Raw genomic sequence first — 17,503 nt, forward strand, 5'->3', positions numbered from 1 at the left:
GAGGTGCGGCAGCTAACATCTAGTGCAGCCAGGCAGCTACAATGCTACATTCTACAATACCCCCCATCCACCACCCCCCACCCCCCAGAGTTTTCCTTTAAATTAGGGTCATAGGATGTAGCCTTTTATATGCGTACACCTGCTGTTGCATTTCTTAAGCACTAGGTGACAGTATAACCACTGGAAGTGGGTTGCTCCAGTTAGCCTATAGCTACCTTTTAGCTATAAGTAGGGTTGCCAACCGTTCCGTAAAATCCCGTATTTGAAAGGAAAAAGATGTGTTCCGTATTGAACTGATACGGAACGCATTTTGTACCATATTATTGGGAATCAACTCGTGCAAATCCATGACAGATCATTATTATAACTTAGACTATGAACGAAGAATGCACGATTCGTATGAGATAAAGGGAAACCTTGCTGCTGTCATTTATCCCTCTCGGTTTGTCTGTCATCACTATTCCAACAGAGAATGCACTTTTATAAATACTGGTGTATTTACACCAAGTTGACCTACCATAACTTCCAAACTCTCCACAGTATCCCATCAATGGCATGACAGTAGGCTATTTGCATTTTTATGTAAACACGTTAGCAAAATCAACTTAATACAGAACACTATGCACACACACCTAATATTAGTAGTAGTAGCTCCTGCGAATAATATAACTCAGTGTTGTTGTATGGCGTTGTCCTGTTCTAAATCCTATTGGCTGGTACAGTCTCCACATGTCTGTGGGTGTGCCATAGCCCTTAAAGCAGTTTTCCCTGCACACACACACACACACACACACACACACACACACACACACACTGATGCACTTGAGACCGGCTGTCACTGAATGGATTACTAGCCACCCAAGCATCTAAAGACAGGGACAGCAGGGAGAGGGACAAACTCTTGTAGAACCAAGCCTAGAACCTGTGACCACCAAGATGACCGGCCTGCTTGTCTGACTCCTGGGACCTGGCTTTGTGCCCTGCTCCCTAGGTGTGAACAGGTACAGTGACAGACATACTGTGTGTTCAGTTAAAGCCAGAACAAGACATCAACTACTCGTAATCTGGCTTCATTACGACACGGTTTGACTTTACAGCATAAGTCTAGATTGGTAGATTGTCTTGTGTGACTAGAACTGCCTGTATTGAGTGCGTTCATACAGTATATCTGTCAGTGTGTAAACATTTAGCTACTGTATGGGAACAGGCAGACATGACCTTTCAGTATGTAGTTCTCCCTTCTGCATGGTTTTTAATAGCCTTAAAAGGCATGTGTTGGGGGTTAGTTAGCAAGCACTACTGTCTTTACTGCTACTACTAATGGCATATTATGAATAGTACAATGACTAAGCGAATGCATTCAACTTATTGCAGTCCAGGACTGGAGGAAGAGGAGGCAAGTTTTGTGTTAATATCCAAAGTGTCCTTTTTGAAGTGACAGCAAATTTATGACCACTTTCAAATTTACTGAAGGGGAACTCAGAGTTGGTCAGGCAATAAATTATAGCCTTGGAAATCATGATTTTTTAATTTAGCATAGGCAGGTCACACATAAAATCACCTTGCCAAGGCTGGAAATGTCTTAGCACATTTAATTACAGTAATAGGAATCAGTTTTGAGTGGGCATACATTGATTGCTATGATTTGAGTAGTGTGTGGTTTCAGAGTCGACATTTAGACGGGTACAACCACACACACACACACACCTCGATATTTAGCTGGGTACAGCCACACACGTTTTAGACAGACCTGGAAAGCAATAGAGTGGTGGAGTTAGTCTATAGATCTACCTGTGTGTGTTCGTTGCAAAGTGAAATTAGCATTCTTTTGGGTCACACTTAACTTGGATAGTCCTTGGATATTTGTTGGCATATCATAATTTACCAGGTTGACACCCTCACACTCTGACCTTATCATAAGCTTTCTGATTGGCCAAAATTACGGTGGACGATATGTCCATGTATGAGAAAAAAAAATATATGGAAAATATATGATAACATTAATACATTACATACATTCTAAAGTATCAATCACTGCCAATTTAAAAAGAAATTATCATTAGCAACAACAAAAATGTTCCCTTCGTGTTTTTGATCCAATAGAGACCAGTGTGTTGCACTCAAAAATAATTTGGAAAATATGCAAGGCGTACATTGTCAGTTCTTCAACTGGAACATTTTCACGTATGTTCACCTAGTCATCAAAGTTTATCTGTGTGTATATTAAACAGGTTACAGTATATCTAAGCAGACAATAGCTGATTTCTCAAAAAATTAGAATATCATGGAAAAGTTTATTTTTTCCTCAAATTTATTTAAAAAAACTTTCATATAATCTACAGTCAGTACACAAAAAGTGTAATCTAAAAGAAATCTAGAATCTCAATATGTGACCCTGCAAGACGAAACCAGTCGTTTTGGTAAAATTTACAAAATTAAGTTATTCTACTCACACAAACGGCCATAAACTAAGCTTTCCAACGATATGTATATCGAGGGTATTGCAAAAAGTATCGCAAAGATAACCGCATCCAAAGTTGGCATGGTTCTCCTGTCACGATACGCCAGAAGAGGAGAAAATCACCTTTTGAAGTAAATTGTTACGTGCGATAGTGTGAGGGCACAGCTATGATTAGCCTTACGGTAGCGTGACTATGAAGCGGATGACTGACTATGCAGTTTCACCATAGTTTCAACCGGTCAATGAGTCTTTTTCTGCACCCTAGTTAATACCTGAGACGGTCATAAGGTGTCACTATAGAATAATAATTAATGTATTTTGGGGGAAGTAAGGGGAGAGGAAGTTCTGTGTACACAGATTGTGTATAGCCTAGCCTACTTTTAAAATGCGCTAGCCTACTTCAATGGAAAACGTCTCCTGGTCCCTAAAAGTTCGTGCTTTTGACCGTTCGTGCCCTGAAAGTCAAGTCTTTCACATTCATATTCTGTTACATCTGCCAAAAACGATATAGAGCTGACACATTGAGTAACGAGTAATGAGTAGCTTAATGAGTAAATTAGCTCTACTGTACCCTACCGTAAAACCTTATAGCGGCATGGACAAAGGGAATGACCGCTAATGTGTTGAATCTTCACCTAAATAAAGTAAGGGTTTAACAGTCAAAACGTATGTTTATCCGTGAAATTTGTTCACAATATGAAAGTGTAGACTGTATACTGTCGAATTATGCGAAAACGTGAAATTTGACATTTTAACCTGTACGTTTGTTTATTGTGGATTTTCTCAAAATAGCACCGTGCACAAAATGACTGGTTTCGCCTTGCAGGGTCACATATATCAGAATTAAAAAAATATTATATAGAACTGTCAAAACCAGATCAGGGCTACATCAAAACCATATCAAAACCATATCAAAACCAGACCAGATCAGGGCCACATCAAAACCACAATAAAACCAGATCAGGGCCACATCAAAACCAGACCAGATGAGGGCCACATCAAAACCAGATCTAAACCAGATTAAAACCTGATCAGGGCTAACCTGACCCTAGCCAGATGAATGTCGTTCCGCTTAGCTCCGCCTAGCTTCACTCACATCAATCTGGGACCTCTTCCATTGAGAGTGATTTCTGCAACCGACTTTATGGTTCAGCCAATCAGGACGCAGGGCGGGAGTTTCATAGATGTGACATAGCGTAGAAGCGACTGTGAGACTGTTATCAGCGTCACGGGTTGGCTTCGATGTGAGTGGTTGAAGTAGCACGTCAATAGATGACGGACAAGTGGCTTATTCAATCATATTCAAGCATTTTTTTATTAGGCCCAGCCTTCTGAAGCAACACTTCAATGGATCGGTTCCAGATGGATGAGTGGAGCTAGGCGGAGCGAAATTCATCTGGCTAGGGTCAGGTTAGATCAGGGCCACATCAAAACCAGATTAAAACCAGATCAGGGCCACATCAAAACCAGATCAAAACCAGATGAGGGCCACATCAAAACCATATCAAAACCAGACCAGATCAGGGCCACATCAAAACCAGATCAGAGCCACATCAAAACCATATCAAAACCAGACCAGATCAGGGCCACATCAAAACCAGATCAGAGCCACATCAAAACCATATCAAAACCAGACCATATCAGGGCCACATCGAAACCATATCAAAACCAGATCAGGGCCACATCGAAACCAGATTAAAACCATATCAAAACCAGACCATATCAGGGCCACATCGAAACCATATCAAAACCAGATCAGGGCCACATCGAAACCAGATTAAAACCATATCAAAACCAGATCAGGGCCACATCAAAACCAGATCCGGGCCACATCAAAACCAGATCTAAACCTGATTAGGGCAAATCAAGTGCTGTATTAGCATAGATCTCAAGTCATAAGTCTTTATTTCATTATGCCAAACTAAGCCACTGGTCATCGGATTTCCATATGGTCTCTCTCACACACGTTAGCTCACTCACTCCCAGGCATGAGTCAGGCATTGCTGTCAGAGAGACCCCAGGGGTCGTTTTTCCCACGCGAACCAACTCACCCATCGCAATGTGCACGTAGCTTAGCTTAGCTTAGCGTCTAGCTCAACCCAATGACGTTGACCTTCAGCCAGCGAATCCTCTGTATGTTCCGAGACTCCGCTTGATGTCGGGGATTGTAGAGTGGGTGAGGGGGGCAGATAATTGATGGGGTGGGGTTATTGTGTCCGCTCCGGCCCCCCAGGAAAGATAAGTCCTTTGTTTCCTAGTAGAAGTGTGTGTGTGTGTGTGCCAGGCAGGTTACAGCTCACTAGTTTTTCTACTGACCCACCTGAAATCTGCAATCCCCCCCAAACACATACACACACACACACACACAAACACACACACACACACACACACACACACACACACACACACACACACACACACACACACACACACACACACACACACACACACACACTCACGCATATAAACACAAAAGTTAATCAACACCCAGGCCAAATGGGCTTCTAAGAGGGGTTCTGAGGACTGATTGGTGGTTTGTTGCGGTGACGAAAGCCTGCAGTGACCCTCACTCGTGTTCTTACCTCTCTCTCTTCCTAACGACCTTCCTTTCACATTTCATACTTTAATCACAGACCCATGTAATTACAGTAAATACTCCTCTTCTGTGTTTGTGTTCTACTTCCTCTGCCTGCTTGGTACTTAAAGAGGAAGTCCATTTAAAAAAAGCTTATAGTCATATAATAATTTTTATCTGATGTTTGACTGTATGTTTGTGCCATCTGTTTATGTTGATATGTGGCTTTGTGTGTTATACATTGTGGCTGACATGTTGACTAATATGCGCATTATACAGGCATGTGCCTTAACCCTTAAAGTTGTACCGTCACACCGGTGTGATAAGAATGTTGAAAAATGAATGTTCTAAAGAATATTTGGATTTGTTGTTCAACCAGAAATTTTAGAATCTTGAATTGTTCCAGAATGGAATCTTTAGTTAGAATGTTCAAAATCTCACACCTTTATGTATACAGGTTTATAAGGCACACTTCTTAAAAATTATCTCTACCATTAGTAGTCAATTGCAATAAAGCAGTCCATCTGGACACATGACACCTGTCTTCTTCCCACTGAGCCCCTTCCTTATCAAACAAACCACACACACACACACACACACACACACACACACAGACAGACGCACATACACACACACACACACACACACACACACACACACACACACACACAACTTCACCCAACCACCTCCCCCTATTTCCCTCTATGGCTGTTTATACATGATGCAAGCACAACACACACCTGTCAAGCAACAAGCACACAACACCACACATACAGAGAGAGAGAAAGAGAGAGAAAGAAAGTGACTGTCAGTTTGCATCATTCCTTGTCAGCCTGTAGCCTGGCTAACGCCAAACCTCATCTCATTGAGAGTGGGTCTGGGAACTACACATTCATTTTCTCGTATTTGAGACGTGGTTTACAAATGCCCAGAGCCGTTTATTGGGCGCTACGAATGTCTATCAAATGCGTCTGTATGTAGCTCATAACCGCTTCGGTGTGTCGTCATCGTCTTGCTGTCCCACCTCCGTTCTGTGATTGGTTCCTTCATTGAGGTGAAAACGAAGTTCATGGAATCCGGGCTGCCTACTGTAGCAGTGTGAATAAAATTGTGCACGTAAGGCAGCATGGGAAAACCCAGGCTAGTCAGCCTGCGTAATGAAAACTCTGTGTAACAGACCGTAAATTCTGAGAAAACACACACACACACACACACACACACACACACACACACACACACACACACACACACACACACATAAAGGACAAGGGGGACTTGTGTGTGTGGTTCACTCTTAAAACAAATGTGTTGTCCCTATCTGGACACAGAGATGTGTTAAAAAACAATGCAAGTTATGCTATTTTCAACACGGCACTGCAAACTGACAGTCACTTTCTTTCTCTCTCTTTCTCTCTCTCTGTATGTGTGGTGTTGTGTGCTTGTTGCTTGACAGGTGTGTGTTGTGCTTGCATCATTGTGTAACAAATAAAAAAGAAAACAACACAAACTGTGTTGTCCCTATCTGGACACAGAGATGTGTTAAAAAAACGACGCGAGTTGTGTTGTTTTCAACACATTCGTTTTAAGAGTGAGTGTGGTGGGTGCTCACATTTCTGTTTACTCATCATAACTTGTCCATCACCTCCAGTGTTGACCCTCGCAGTGGCCTCCTGAACAAACTGCAAGTGTTTCAGGAAAAAGGTTAATGTTCAACCCAACCATGTGAAATTATCATTTGCTTTAATCTGATAACAGCTATTATTTCTCCCACCGCACTCTGAGCGCCCCATGGGACTGGTCTCTCGGGTCGGCAAAAAACATAAAATCTGCATTTAACCATTTAATCTTTAACAAACTGTCTTTAACTGTAACATTCAGAGTGTTTGATTATTATGTCAAGATGCTTTTGAGCAGTTTGAGTAAGGACATGTTTTAAAGTCCAGAACGGCACAAACTTCTCCATAATTATACTGTAAAAAATTTGAAATTATGATCTCATGTTAAACAACCCATTGCAACAGTAAAAACTTTCCATGACACACACGTATACACACACACACACACAGAGAAAGAGAGAAAGAGAGAGAGAGAGAGAGAGAGAGAGAGAGATGTGTGTGTACATACACATATTTGACGTCAAACAGTAGCTGTTGCTAATTACTTGCCAAGGCCAGTGACTATTTTTACACTAAACAGCATCCCCCTGCTAGTTCATACAGCACACACGCACACACACACACACATACACTCTTAAAACGAATGTGTTGTCCCTATCTGGATACAGAGATCTGTTAAAAAACAACGCAAATTGTGTTATTTTCAACACATTTTGTGTAACAAATAAAAAGGAAACAACACAAACTTGTGTTTTCCCAATCTGGACACAAAGATGTGTTAAAACAAACAAGTTGTGTTGTTTTCAACACATTCATTTTAAGAGTGTACACACACAAAGGGACACACACACACACACACACACCACTTTTTCCTTCTCGTTCTCTCTATAGCGCAGCAGGTCCTGTATGTGGTGACAGTACGAGTGTCAGTTAAAACTGAAATGCAATGATCAGACTGTTGTGCTCTCAAATTCTACCAGTGTTGATTGGTTTGTATGGCAGTCAGGCTTCAGGTACAGGAAAGGGTCAGTAGGAATGCCTGAGTCTCACTTACTGTAATGGGCCCTAGTTTACAGTAAAAATCAGGCAAATTGCAAATCAGGCAGCCGTGGCCTACTGGTTAGGGTTTCAGGCTTGCACCAAAGGGTTGCTCGTTCGATCCCCAACCAGTAGGAAAAATGTGGGTGGGGGAAGTGGTCGAGCACTGCTCTCCCATGCCCAGATAGTGCCCTTGAGCAAGGCACCTAACCCCTCACTGCTCCCCGAGTGCCACGGTAGCAAGGCAGCTCACTGCTCCGGGTTAGTGTGTCCTTCACCTCACTGTGTGTTCACTAATTCGCGGATGGGATAAATGCAGAGACCAAATTCCTTGTATTCACAAGTATACTTGGCCTAGAAACCTGATTTACATTTACATTTACATCTTTAGCCTAATTAAAGCTAATCCAATAACAAGGCAAAATGTATTTGAAAATGTAATAGAATGACCAAGACACTATAAGCTCAAACATCGGTGTATCAGCTCAATGCTTCCACAGGCCATACCACCCGACAGCTTTAGTTCTTCCACGAGACACTTTGCACATTGAGTGACTTTGCTCTTTGTCCAAGATTCAAATTACTGTAGGGCCCATAGGGTGGATCTCATAGTAGGAAATGAACTTGGACAGACAAATATCACAGCTTATACGCTTCTTTGACACAGTACAGTAAGTACTTTTCACTCTGTGAAAGCTTCAACACTCTGTAAAGGGTTAGTTTGCTGTTGACTCCTTATAGTGTGACGATATATGAACAAAGAAGTAAATTATGAAAGATGAAGGAAATTCATTCAGCTCCCTCGAGGCATTGACTGTCTCTACGGTAACGAAGATTCATTGTGACTGTGTGGGCCGGAGACAAGGGAGAAAGAAAGAGTGAGTGAGAGAGTGAGAGAGGTAGAGAGAGAGGGAGGGGGGTAAGAGCGAGGGGGGGGGTGAGTGGGGGGGGCATGAAAGAGAGAAATACAGGAAGAGAGAGTGAAACAGAGAGAGTGGGGAAGAGAGAGAGAGAGTGTGTGTGTGAGGGGGCATGTGTGTGTATTTTTTTTATCAATAAGAGACTATGAGATTAAACAAGTGTAAATATGTGCATTATAAAAACGTGAGGTTAAATAGGGCCACGATGGAATAACTAACAAAGGCAGAGAGGAAAGTGACGTCAAATTGCAGCAAAAATGGAAATACCATATTGGATGTTAGACAATTATTTCCTTCTCATGCAATATTATTTCCACATGTGTGGAAAGTACAGGGGAGGAGAGAAGAGAGAGAGAGAGAGAGAGAGAGAGAGAGAGAGAGAGAGAGAGAGAGAGAGAGAGAGAAAAAGAGAGAGAGATAAAGAGAGAGAGAGAGAGAGAGAGAGAGAGAGAGAGAGGGAGGGAGAGAGAGAGAGGGGGGGTGGAAAGTAATGAGTCACAGGTGGAGATGAGTATCTGTGACATCTGAATGTTATCCCCTTGTCTGTCTCACACCCTCATTAGACCACAGGGATCTGCTATTATGCAAAAGCCAGCAAGGTCTGCAGTAGGATGAATATACTCTATGGTGAGTGTGGACATGTCTGGATTCACACACACACACACACACACACACACACACACACACACAGGTGCACTTATTCCCCGGTCCCCATGTGCCACCTACAGTGAGGGATTTGTGTGTGTGTGTTGGTGTGTGTGTGTGTGTGTGTCCGCACTAATCCCAGCAGCACTCCCTGGTCTGCTGCTCTCAGCGTCCGTCGCTCCCGTTCAGAAGAAATAAAGAAAATAAACAGAGGGACTAAGAGGAACAAATGTGGAGAGAAGGAAGTAAGAGAGGAAAGGGGATTGTCAAGGGAGGGAGAGATTGTAGGAAGAGGTACAGAGTGAGGGAGGGAATGACGGAGGGAGAAAGAGAGGAAGGAGGTTATTGACTTACCTGTTGAAGGAGAGGGAGGGAGGGAGGGAGGGAGGGGGAAAGGGAGGGAGAGAGGGAGCCTGCAGCAGCGGCTCTGTTAGACGGTTGTTGTCGGAGTGCTCGGGGAAGCGTGTGCGGAACATGGACTCGGACGCCGGAGTGTGTGGCCATACCTGAGGCGGGAGGTGGAGAGGAGAAAGAGCTAACAGGTGAGGAGAGCAGCAAAGACAGAAAGACACAAACGATCCTTAGAGAGTCTTTTTATACCGCTGTATCAAACTTCACTGTCAAACCATTTAGGATACTGTTGCTTATTGTTCCATCTCATGTTGATTTGCAGTACACTACTTTATCTTCAAATTTGGTGTGTTTTCAACCTGTGCTAGCGCTTCCAGGTGACAAAGTAGATGACATTGGTAGACAGATTGAGTGTTAGAGAGACAAACATTGGTGTTTTTGTGGATTGTGTGGATAAGGAAAGGGGCATGAGAGAGAGAGGGATTGAGCAAGAAAGAGAGAGAAATATAGTCAAAATGATTTAATATTGTAAGACAATGCAGAATATAATGTAACATTTGGATTGATGATTATTTCACGTTTATGCGTGTAATTACGCTTGTGCATAATTATGCATTTGTGTGTGTGTGTGCGTGTGTGCGTGCGTGCGTGTGCGTGTGTGTGTGTGTACGTGTGTGTGTGTGTGTGCGCAGGAGTGAGATAGCACTTTAGGGGCATAGTTGTGAATGCTGAACCTTCCTGGCTATTTTTAGCTTGTCAGCTGGGAGAGGAATCTCATGTTTTCTCATGAGGCCTTGTGAGTGATGTTACCTCCCTGTCCACCGCTACACCTGCGGTGACTCAGAACTGCCTAACCAAGAGCCGAATCACATATGACATCGCCCGCATATATAAATCAAGAGCCCTTCAAAGACTCCTCACAAGAAGTACTCGTAAAATAAAAGGCAAGGCAAGTTTATTCATATTGCACATTTGATACACAAGAAAAGCAAGGCAAGTTTATTTATATAGCATATTTCATACACATACAATTAATTTAAATACATAAACAAAAGGAAATCGTGCATAAAAGCATAAAAGGGCAATAGTTAAAAAGTAAAGTCCATAAAATAGAATGATTAAAAAAAAATAAAAGATACAAAATCGAATAATTTAAAGACAGAGTGTATCTGATTTATAGGAGGTGCATTTGATCAGTTAGCAGAAAGCATCTGAGAACATTTTGGTTTTAAGATTTGCTAGAGTTTTAGGCATTTTTGATGTCATGTTTTTTGAGGGGCATTCTTTAATAAAATCCACATGTAGCACCTTATTAGTTGTGGTTAGTTAGCAGCATGATTCAATTATAGTTTTTTTTATCCTTTGTTTAACCAGAGTAGTTACATTGAGACAGAGGTCTCTTTTCCGAGTGAGCCCTGACCAAGAAAGGCAGTGTGCGTGTGTGCTTTGTGTGCATACTGAACTATATGTCTGTGTATGCATGTATTTGACTGTGTTTGTCATTGTGTTTATGTTTGTGCTTGTGTACATGTGTAGGTGTGTGTGCATGCACCTTGTATTCGTGAGATTGCATGTATATGTGTGTGTGTGTATGTGTGTGTGTGTGTGTGTGCTCATGCGTGCGTGCGTGCGTGCGTGTGTGTGTGTGCGTGCATCCGTGCGTGTGTATATGTGTATGTTTATGTATTCATGGGGACAGCCAACTGGTGCCCATTTCAGGTCTGAAGCTTAAACGTCTGAACTGGACTCTCCCCATGCTCTTTTGCTCTCTCACGCACACTTAAGCTGACAGATACACTTGCTGTAGGACAGCATGTCCTACTGTACTAGCTGTAGGACTTAAATGCAGAAAAAGGCCAGTGTGAGTATCTCAGCAACACTGTAAAACCAAATCAGTACGATCAGAAATCAAAGTACTCAAAACTTCATAACCGACCACCTAAGAAAATGTAAATTCCTGTATTAATTGTTTCAAATTAAACTTTAAAAGGCATTTACATGCATCATTTTAAACTCATTCAAAATGCTGCTTGTAAACATTGTGATATGTATAATTTCTACACACTAAACTATTATAATTCAGTAATGCTAAATAAAACCGTAGCAACAGTTGATAGCTTATTATTGTGCACAAATAATACTGTTATCTACATTTTATCACATTATTAGGTTATTAAGAATGTATTAAGGTAGTTATAAGTCTATACAGAATAATAATAACACTCAATAAATTGAAAAGGTAGGTGCATTATCTCTATCATCATCAAACTGATAGTTTGTATCTAAAAATGTAATGTGATAAACATTTAGGTGTCACCTAGAATATGTCAAAACGTATTCAGAATTTAGGAGAGAAATATAGGAGAGGTTTCTTCTCTGCAACACAGGGTAGACACATGTATACACTGGAGTCAGCCCAGCCATGGCCTTTTGATTTTGTTATCATCTGTTGTTGTGCCATTATTCCAGGCTGAATGCAAATTCTAATCTCCAATCACTTCCACCACTGGTCTCTGGAGAAGGCGAGGAATCACTTGTGTGTGTGTGTGTGTGTGTGTGTGTGTGTGTGTGTATGACAAGAAGTGAGAGCGAGAGAGACAGAGAAAGAGAAAGAGAGAGAGCGGTGTGTGTGCATGTTTAGTGCGCACATATGTGTGTGTGTGTGTGTGTGTGTGTGTGTCTGTGTGTGTGTGGCTAATAGCCCAGGAATTCCATGTGGGTAGGCTCGTTCTCTGTCTTATATCCTTATATCCTTTAGGGCCCTGCATCCTCTTAGTCAGATTATAATCTCTGTAATCTGACTGGGCAGCACTATGACCAACACACACACCACTCCCTTCTCCTCAGATAACCGGGTGCAACTGTCAACTATCTCTCTCTCTCTGTCTCTCTTTCTCCCAACCTCTCTCTCTCTCTCACTCTGTGTTTGTGTGCGTGTGTGTGCGTGTGTGTGTGTGTGTGTGTGTGTGTGTGTGTGTCTGACACCATTTATATAGTAATGTTGATTTTTAATTCTTGCATATTTAAGATAAATATTCCCAACTCTTTGAAGATTTCGTTCAACAAAACTTAATAATTACAGAAAAAAATCTTTAAAATGTATATTTACTTCCCTCTTGGTTTGCTGTATTTGATTTTTTTTTAAAAACAATTTCTGAACAAATTTGTAAAGTTCATTTTTAAACATTCTGGCTTCAAGTGCCTACTCTCCTTGCAATCTGTTGCAATCCCTACAATCAAATAATCTTCAATTAGCTAATTCACATTGTGGATTATCCCTTAATAAGTGTGGGGACAATAATGGGCTTGGCATCTTTGTTATTGTGCTTTGTCTGTGTGGATGAGAGGGTTCGGGTTCAGCTCAGGCCAGGTAATTAGCATTACTCGCTAAAGGCTCCAGACATATGGATGGCATGGACATAATACAGAACTACAGATGTGGGTGGATGTAGGGGCTGGATTGAGCAGATTTCATCCTATTTAAATAGCCAACTTTGGACTCAACCCAGGCCCAATGGGCTAGATTCACGTCACAAGTCTTAATGCTTAATTCTGATTTTTTTATTTTTGTGTACAGATCTCAGAGCCTAGGCTTCCTACGGAGACACGTTTTTTTGACGGCCTGCTTATGGGGCAGACAGCCAGGATCGTTAGGAAAGATTAGATGAATGTGATCATTTATGTTTGGGCCTTTTTTGGGCCTGAAATCGCTGATACAACCTTTAAATGTGGCCAATGTCGGATTCCGGACTGGTAATATATCATGAATTGATCCACATGCGCAAAGGAACAACAAACGAACAGACGCACAGCATGCAGCTAACCCAACTGACTACCTTTGTAGCTCTTTCATTTCCACCGAGTGATGCGATGATACACATCAGCTTGCTCCCAACCTCTCTGGTGATCCAGAGATCAAGAATGTAGAAGTCGCATTGAATTGTTCTTGGGGGAATTGAACTGTTCAGGTTACATGTCACAATACAAATAAAAATTGCCGCTAATGTACGTGGCAAGTGACAGTGCACTCATGTCGGCACATCGCTGTTTTAAGATTTTTGTCGACTTTTGTAATTTGTCATTTGCCATTTGTCATTGTTATTTTTAATATTAAATTATGTAAATATTACATCAAGGTAGACTGCTTAAATCTGCCTGTCTAATCAGTCCTACTTTTCTCCTGCAATGACCAGGTGACCATGGCGGAGAGTAACCACTGCGCGTCCAACGTCCTTCCCCCTGGCGTCCACGCCGCGTCGGGCGACTACTACACCGAGAGCGACGAGGAGGAGGACAGTGATGAGCGCGACCCCCCGATCATCTCCCTGTCCAAGAGCTCCACGGCCGTGGGGACCGGGCCGCTGCCGCGCTCCGAGCTGGCCTGGTTCCAGTCGGACCTGCGCAAGAGCGCCAGCGCCCAGCGGCCGCGCAGTCTGGCCGGGTCGGGGGCCAACATGTCCGCCTCCAAGTTCGGCGTCCTCTCCGGGGGTTACGTGCTGCGGCAGGAGAGGACCACCAGCCTGGGGAGCGGAGGCAGCAGCAGCAGCCCGGACACAGTCATCTGGAGAGGGGGCACCAGAGGGCGTCCCTGGAGCATCACGGAGGACCCCTGCGCTAAGCCCGCGTTAGCCCCAGAGAGGGGCACTCCCCCTGGGTTCCCTCCCTGCAGTGGCCCCTACTTCCATAGGGACCTCCAGGCGGGACGGCTGGAAAGACAGAGCCTGAGTGGGTACAACCAGGTGGCGGGCACAGATGCTGCACCCAGGTCTACCGCGCTGGAGGGGCGGCCGGATGAGGGTGCCGGGGGAAACCGTGGGGACACCGAGACTTTTTTGGGGCTCATTGATGGACGGGCTCCCAGCTCGCTGGGTGGATGCTGCAGGACTGATCGCCCTGGCAGCGTTTTGCGTACCTCTGGTAGTTTTGGTACCTCCGTGTCGCTAACTCTCCCCTATGCTAATGCTGACGCGACGCAACTCCACTACGCCCCCCCACTGTACTCGCCGGTGACTTACGTCTCTGAGGGTCAAAGGTCGTCACTCTCAGCCGGGTCTCTGGCCTTCCCCCCTCTGGTGTCGTCCATCAGCGAGACGAGCCTGGACCGGCGCCTCCTGACCCACTGCTGCCGTGGGGACAGCGACTCGTCCAGCGTCTGCAGCTCCGCGACGGTGGCGGCGGCACCCGTGTCTGCGTCGTCAGCAGCGCGGCGAATGTGGGCCTCGCGGCAGCGGCCGGCGGTCAGGGAGGCCAGCACCATGACGTCCCGTGGCGACCTCCGAGACGTAGGGGTGCAGACTGGGTCTTTGGCGGGGTCCCCTGCCAGCGCTACCGCCGTCGGTTCACTATCGTCCAGCGGCCAGTCGAGTGGAGAAGACCAGGGGGAGACGAGGGGGTTGACAGCTGGGGAGCCAAGTGGTGTTGGTGGTGGAGATATGGTGATCGGAGGGGGACGAACCCCCATTCGGGAGGTGGAGTGGGACGAGGAGGGGATGACCTGGGAGGTATACGGGGCGGCGGTGGACCCCGAGGAGCTGGGCCAGGCCATCCAGAGACACCTGGAGCTGCAGATCAAGGTTTCGGCTGTCGCCATGGCGACGAGCGACGACGACGACAACGACGACAATGACGACCCCGAAGGCAAAAGTCAGCAGGGCGCCGAGGGAGAGGGTGCGGAGGCAGGGAAAGTCGCTGGGGACGGAACGCAGCCGAGTGGAAAGAAGAAGAGGAGGAGAGTCGGACAGAGGATGTCGCTACGGAGACCTGGATGCTGTTTGCGGTCCAGCACAGTGGGGGAGTGAATTATGGGATGCCGAGTAAAGAATTGGTCCAGTAGGTTAAAGTCACAGTGTGAATGAATTCATGATCGAGTGGTTACACCAACTGTATATTGTGCATTTGCCGACACCCAAAGTGCTTCACACAAACTATATGGGGAATCATTTCACTAGAACTAGTATGGTGCAAAAAGGGTTTAAACAAGGTCATTCAATAGCGCAAGAGGTTTGAAAGACTGGAACTGACCTTGAGGCAGCAATGGTTACCACACAGTTTGTCCTTGAATGTACTTTTTTTCTTTCTTTCTTTCTGTTTTGGTGACCACCCTCTTCTCCTTCACCCAGATAACAGTCCAACCAGATAACACTTCCAACCCGTCGATCGCTATGAGGGCAGTACGGCTTTACGCCCTTTCATTGAAAATGCAATCAGATTTTGGTGAAAGAATCTTGACATTTCAGCTCAACAGACAATAAAATTACACTCTTCCCTTCCGAGCTCACTGTAGTCTCTGTAGACAGAACTCACCTTTAACTGACGGAGTAGGGGTTGAATTTGTGGTAAAAATCATAGCAAACTCTGAAGCAGGAAGCAAAACAAACACCCCCTAGTGCCAAATCTATCATTCATCTTGAACAGGTATCGAACGTCTCAGCATTTATAGGTGGGAAAGCGACTGCCTTTACATTCTGCATGCTGGTTGACAGAACACTCAAGAATTCCAGTCATTTCATCTAAAACAAATTAACAACGTTTTTCATTTCCAGTGTCAGGATTAAGAAAGTATTTTGAAGGCTTAGAATAGGTAAATAGAACCTCTGATAGAACTGCCACGAGTGCATTCCGTAACCTATGACAACTATTTCTTGCCAAAATTAACTTGAATCAATTCTGTGTCATGGGTGTTGTGATTCCGTGTTCAATGTGTTTGCCCTTTAATACCTATGTTAAAAACATACACACGTGGGTGCATGCACATGCACACACACACACACACACACACACACACACACACACACACACACACACACACACACACACACAGATCAATTTAATGTTATATTAGCATCTTGGATTGTGTGATTGTGTAAACTATTTGTTAAAATAAATGTGTGGCTTGGGAATGTTCGACTTGTGCATTAAATGTGTGTTATTTGCTATCGTAGTCATGACCAGGAAAGGAGATAGTGTTTACAGACAAACACTGGTATGGTTAAGGTGTTTTGTGTGTACACATGAACTTGTCTGTAAACTTTTTCCATATGGGGCCAAAACTAAATAGAGCCGAGAGCCGAAGTCACGCCCCTTCCGTTAGCCACCATGGGACCTATCTTTAAAAAAAAATTAAACGGCAGTCTATGGCGAAAAATAAATTATTTTCTGGTCCCGGTTGACTTGTGCCTTGAATTACCCATATGATATTTGACAATTTTAAAGACAATTTTTTATGTAAAGACATTTGCAGTTTGTTTCGGAACTATTGAACAACATTGTGAAAGATCGTAATTCCAATGACTACAAACCCATCAGTCGCGCTAGTGATGTTAGCTCATTCACAGCCACACTATGTATGAAAATACCATGAATCAGAGGATTAAACACATCAGGTAAATTGTATTCGTTCATAGACTGTACATAAGATACTGTTAAGTGACATAGCAGGCAGCAAGATGCAGCCGTTAACTAGCATAACAGCTAATATTATCGTTTCATTACGTTGGTGACGTACATCGTTCGAGACGAGAGATGTAGTCCACTGAGCGGATTCTCATATAACCAACATAACTTTTTAAGTCTATCGAACAACAGTACTTTCTTAACTCATTGAGTGCCAAAATGCGTTGAGTGCCAAAACGTAATATTGCGTTTTTAGCTTTTTTTTTAAATTACGAAACTAGACACTCTAACACACCTTATATGTGATTTTGGGAACTCTGTGATGAATGGAAATGAAATATATGACGATCGAAAACTCATGAAAACGCACAATCTGGACATTTTATCATAACTCGGTTGCCGCTTTGAGTCGAATCAGTGACGCATGCACGTCAGCTGAAAACCAGGCCATTTTCGTGGGTTTATCACTAGGTGGCAGTCTCGCCAGGTCTCGCTGATCACTTCC

At 43.7% G+C, this 17,503-nt stretch overlaps 1 protein-coding gene across 3 annotated transcripts; it reads left to right on the forward strand.

The window, feature by feature from the left end:
- Positions 1-788: 788 nt before the first annotated feature.
- LOC143137649 (uncharacterized) lies at positions 789-16,509 on the forward strand. Of its 3 annotated transcripts, none has more exons than XM_076297920.1 (2): positions 789-1,001; positions 13,800-16,509. In XM_076297920.1, exon 2 carries the CDS (start codon positions 13,806-13,808, stop codon positions 15,402-15,404), a length of 1,599 nt encoding a protein of 532 aa, XP_076154035.1. In that variant the 5' UTR covers positions 789-1,001; positions 13,800-13,805; the 3' UTR covers positions 15,405-16,509. The 3 variants fall into 3 exon arrangements, with proteins under 3 accessions (XP_076154035.1, XP_076154036.1, XP_076154034.1); XM_076297921.1 differs by having other exon boundaries at positions 789-991; XM_076297919.1 differs by lacking the exon at positions 789-1,001 and adding an exon at positions 9,670-9,797.
- The last annotated feature ends 994 nt before the right edge of the window (positions 16,510-17,503 follow it).

The sequence above is a fragment of the Alosa pseudoharengus genome, unplaced genomic scaffold (genome assembly GCF_046254945.1).
Source record: "Alosa pseudoharengus isolate Yale_2024_CS ecotype anadromous, Long Island Sound unplaced genomic scaffold, YU_APseudo_1.1 YU_APseudo_1.1_scf_21, whole genome shotgun sequence".
Taxonomy (NCBI): Eukaryota; Metazoa; Chordata; class Actinopteri; order Clupeiformes; family Clupeidae; genus Alosa; species Alosa pseudoharengus.

Excerpts from the sequence above, each read along its gene's own strand:
- LOC143137649 (XM_076297920.1), top strand. The coding sequence starts at position 13,806 with ATGGCGGAGAGTAACCACTGCGCGTCCAACGTCCTTCCCCCTGGCGTC.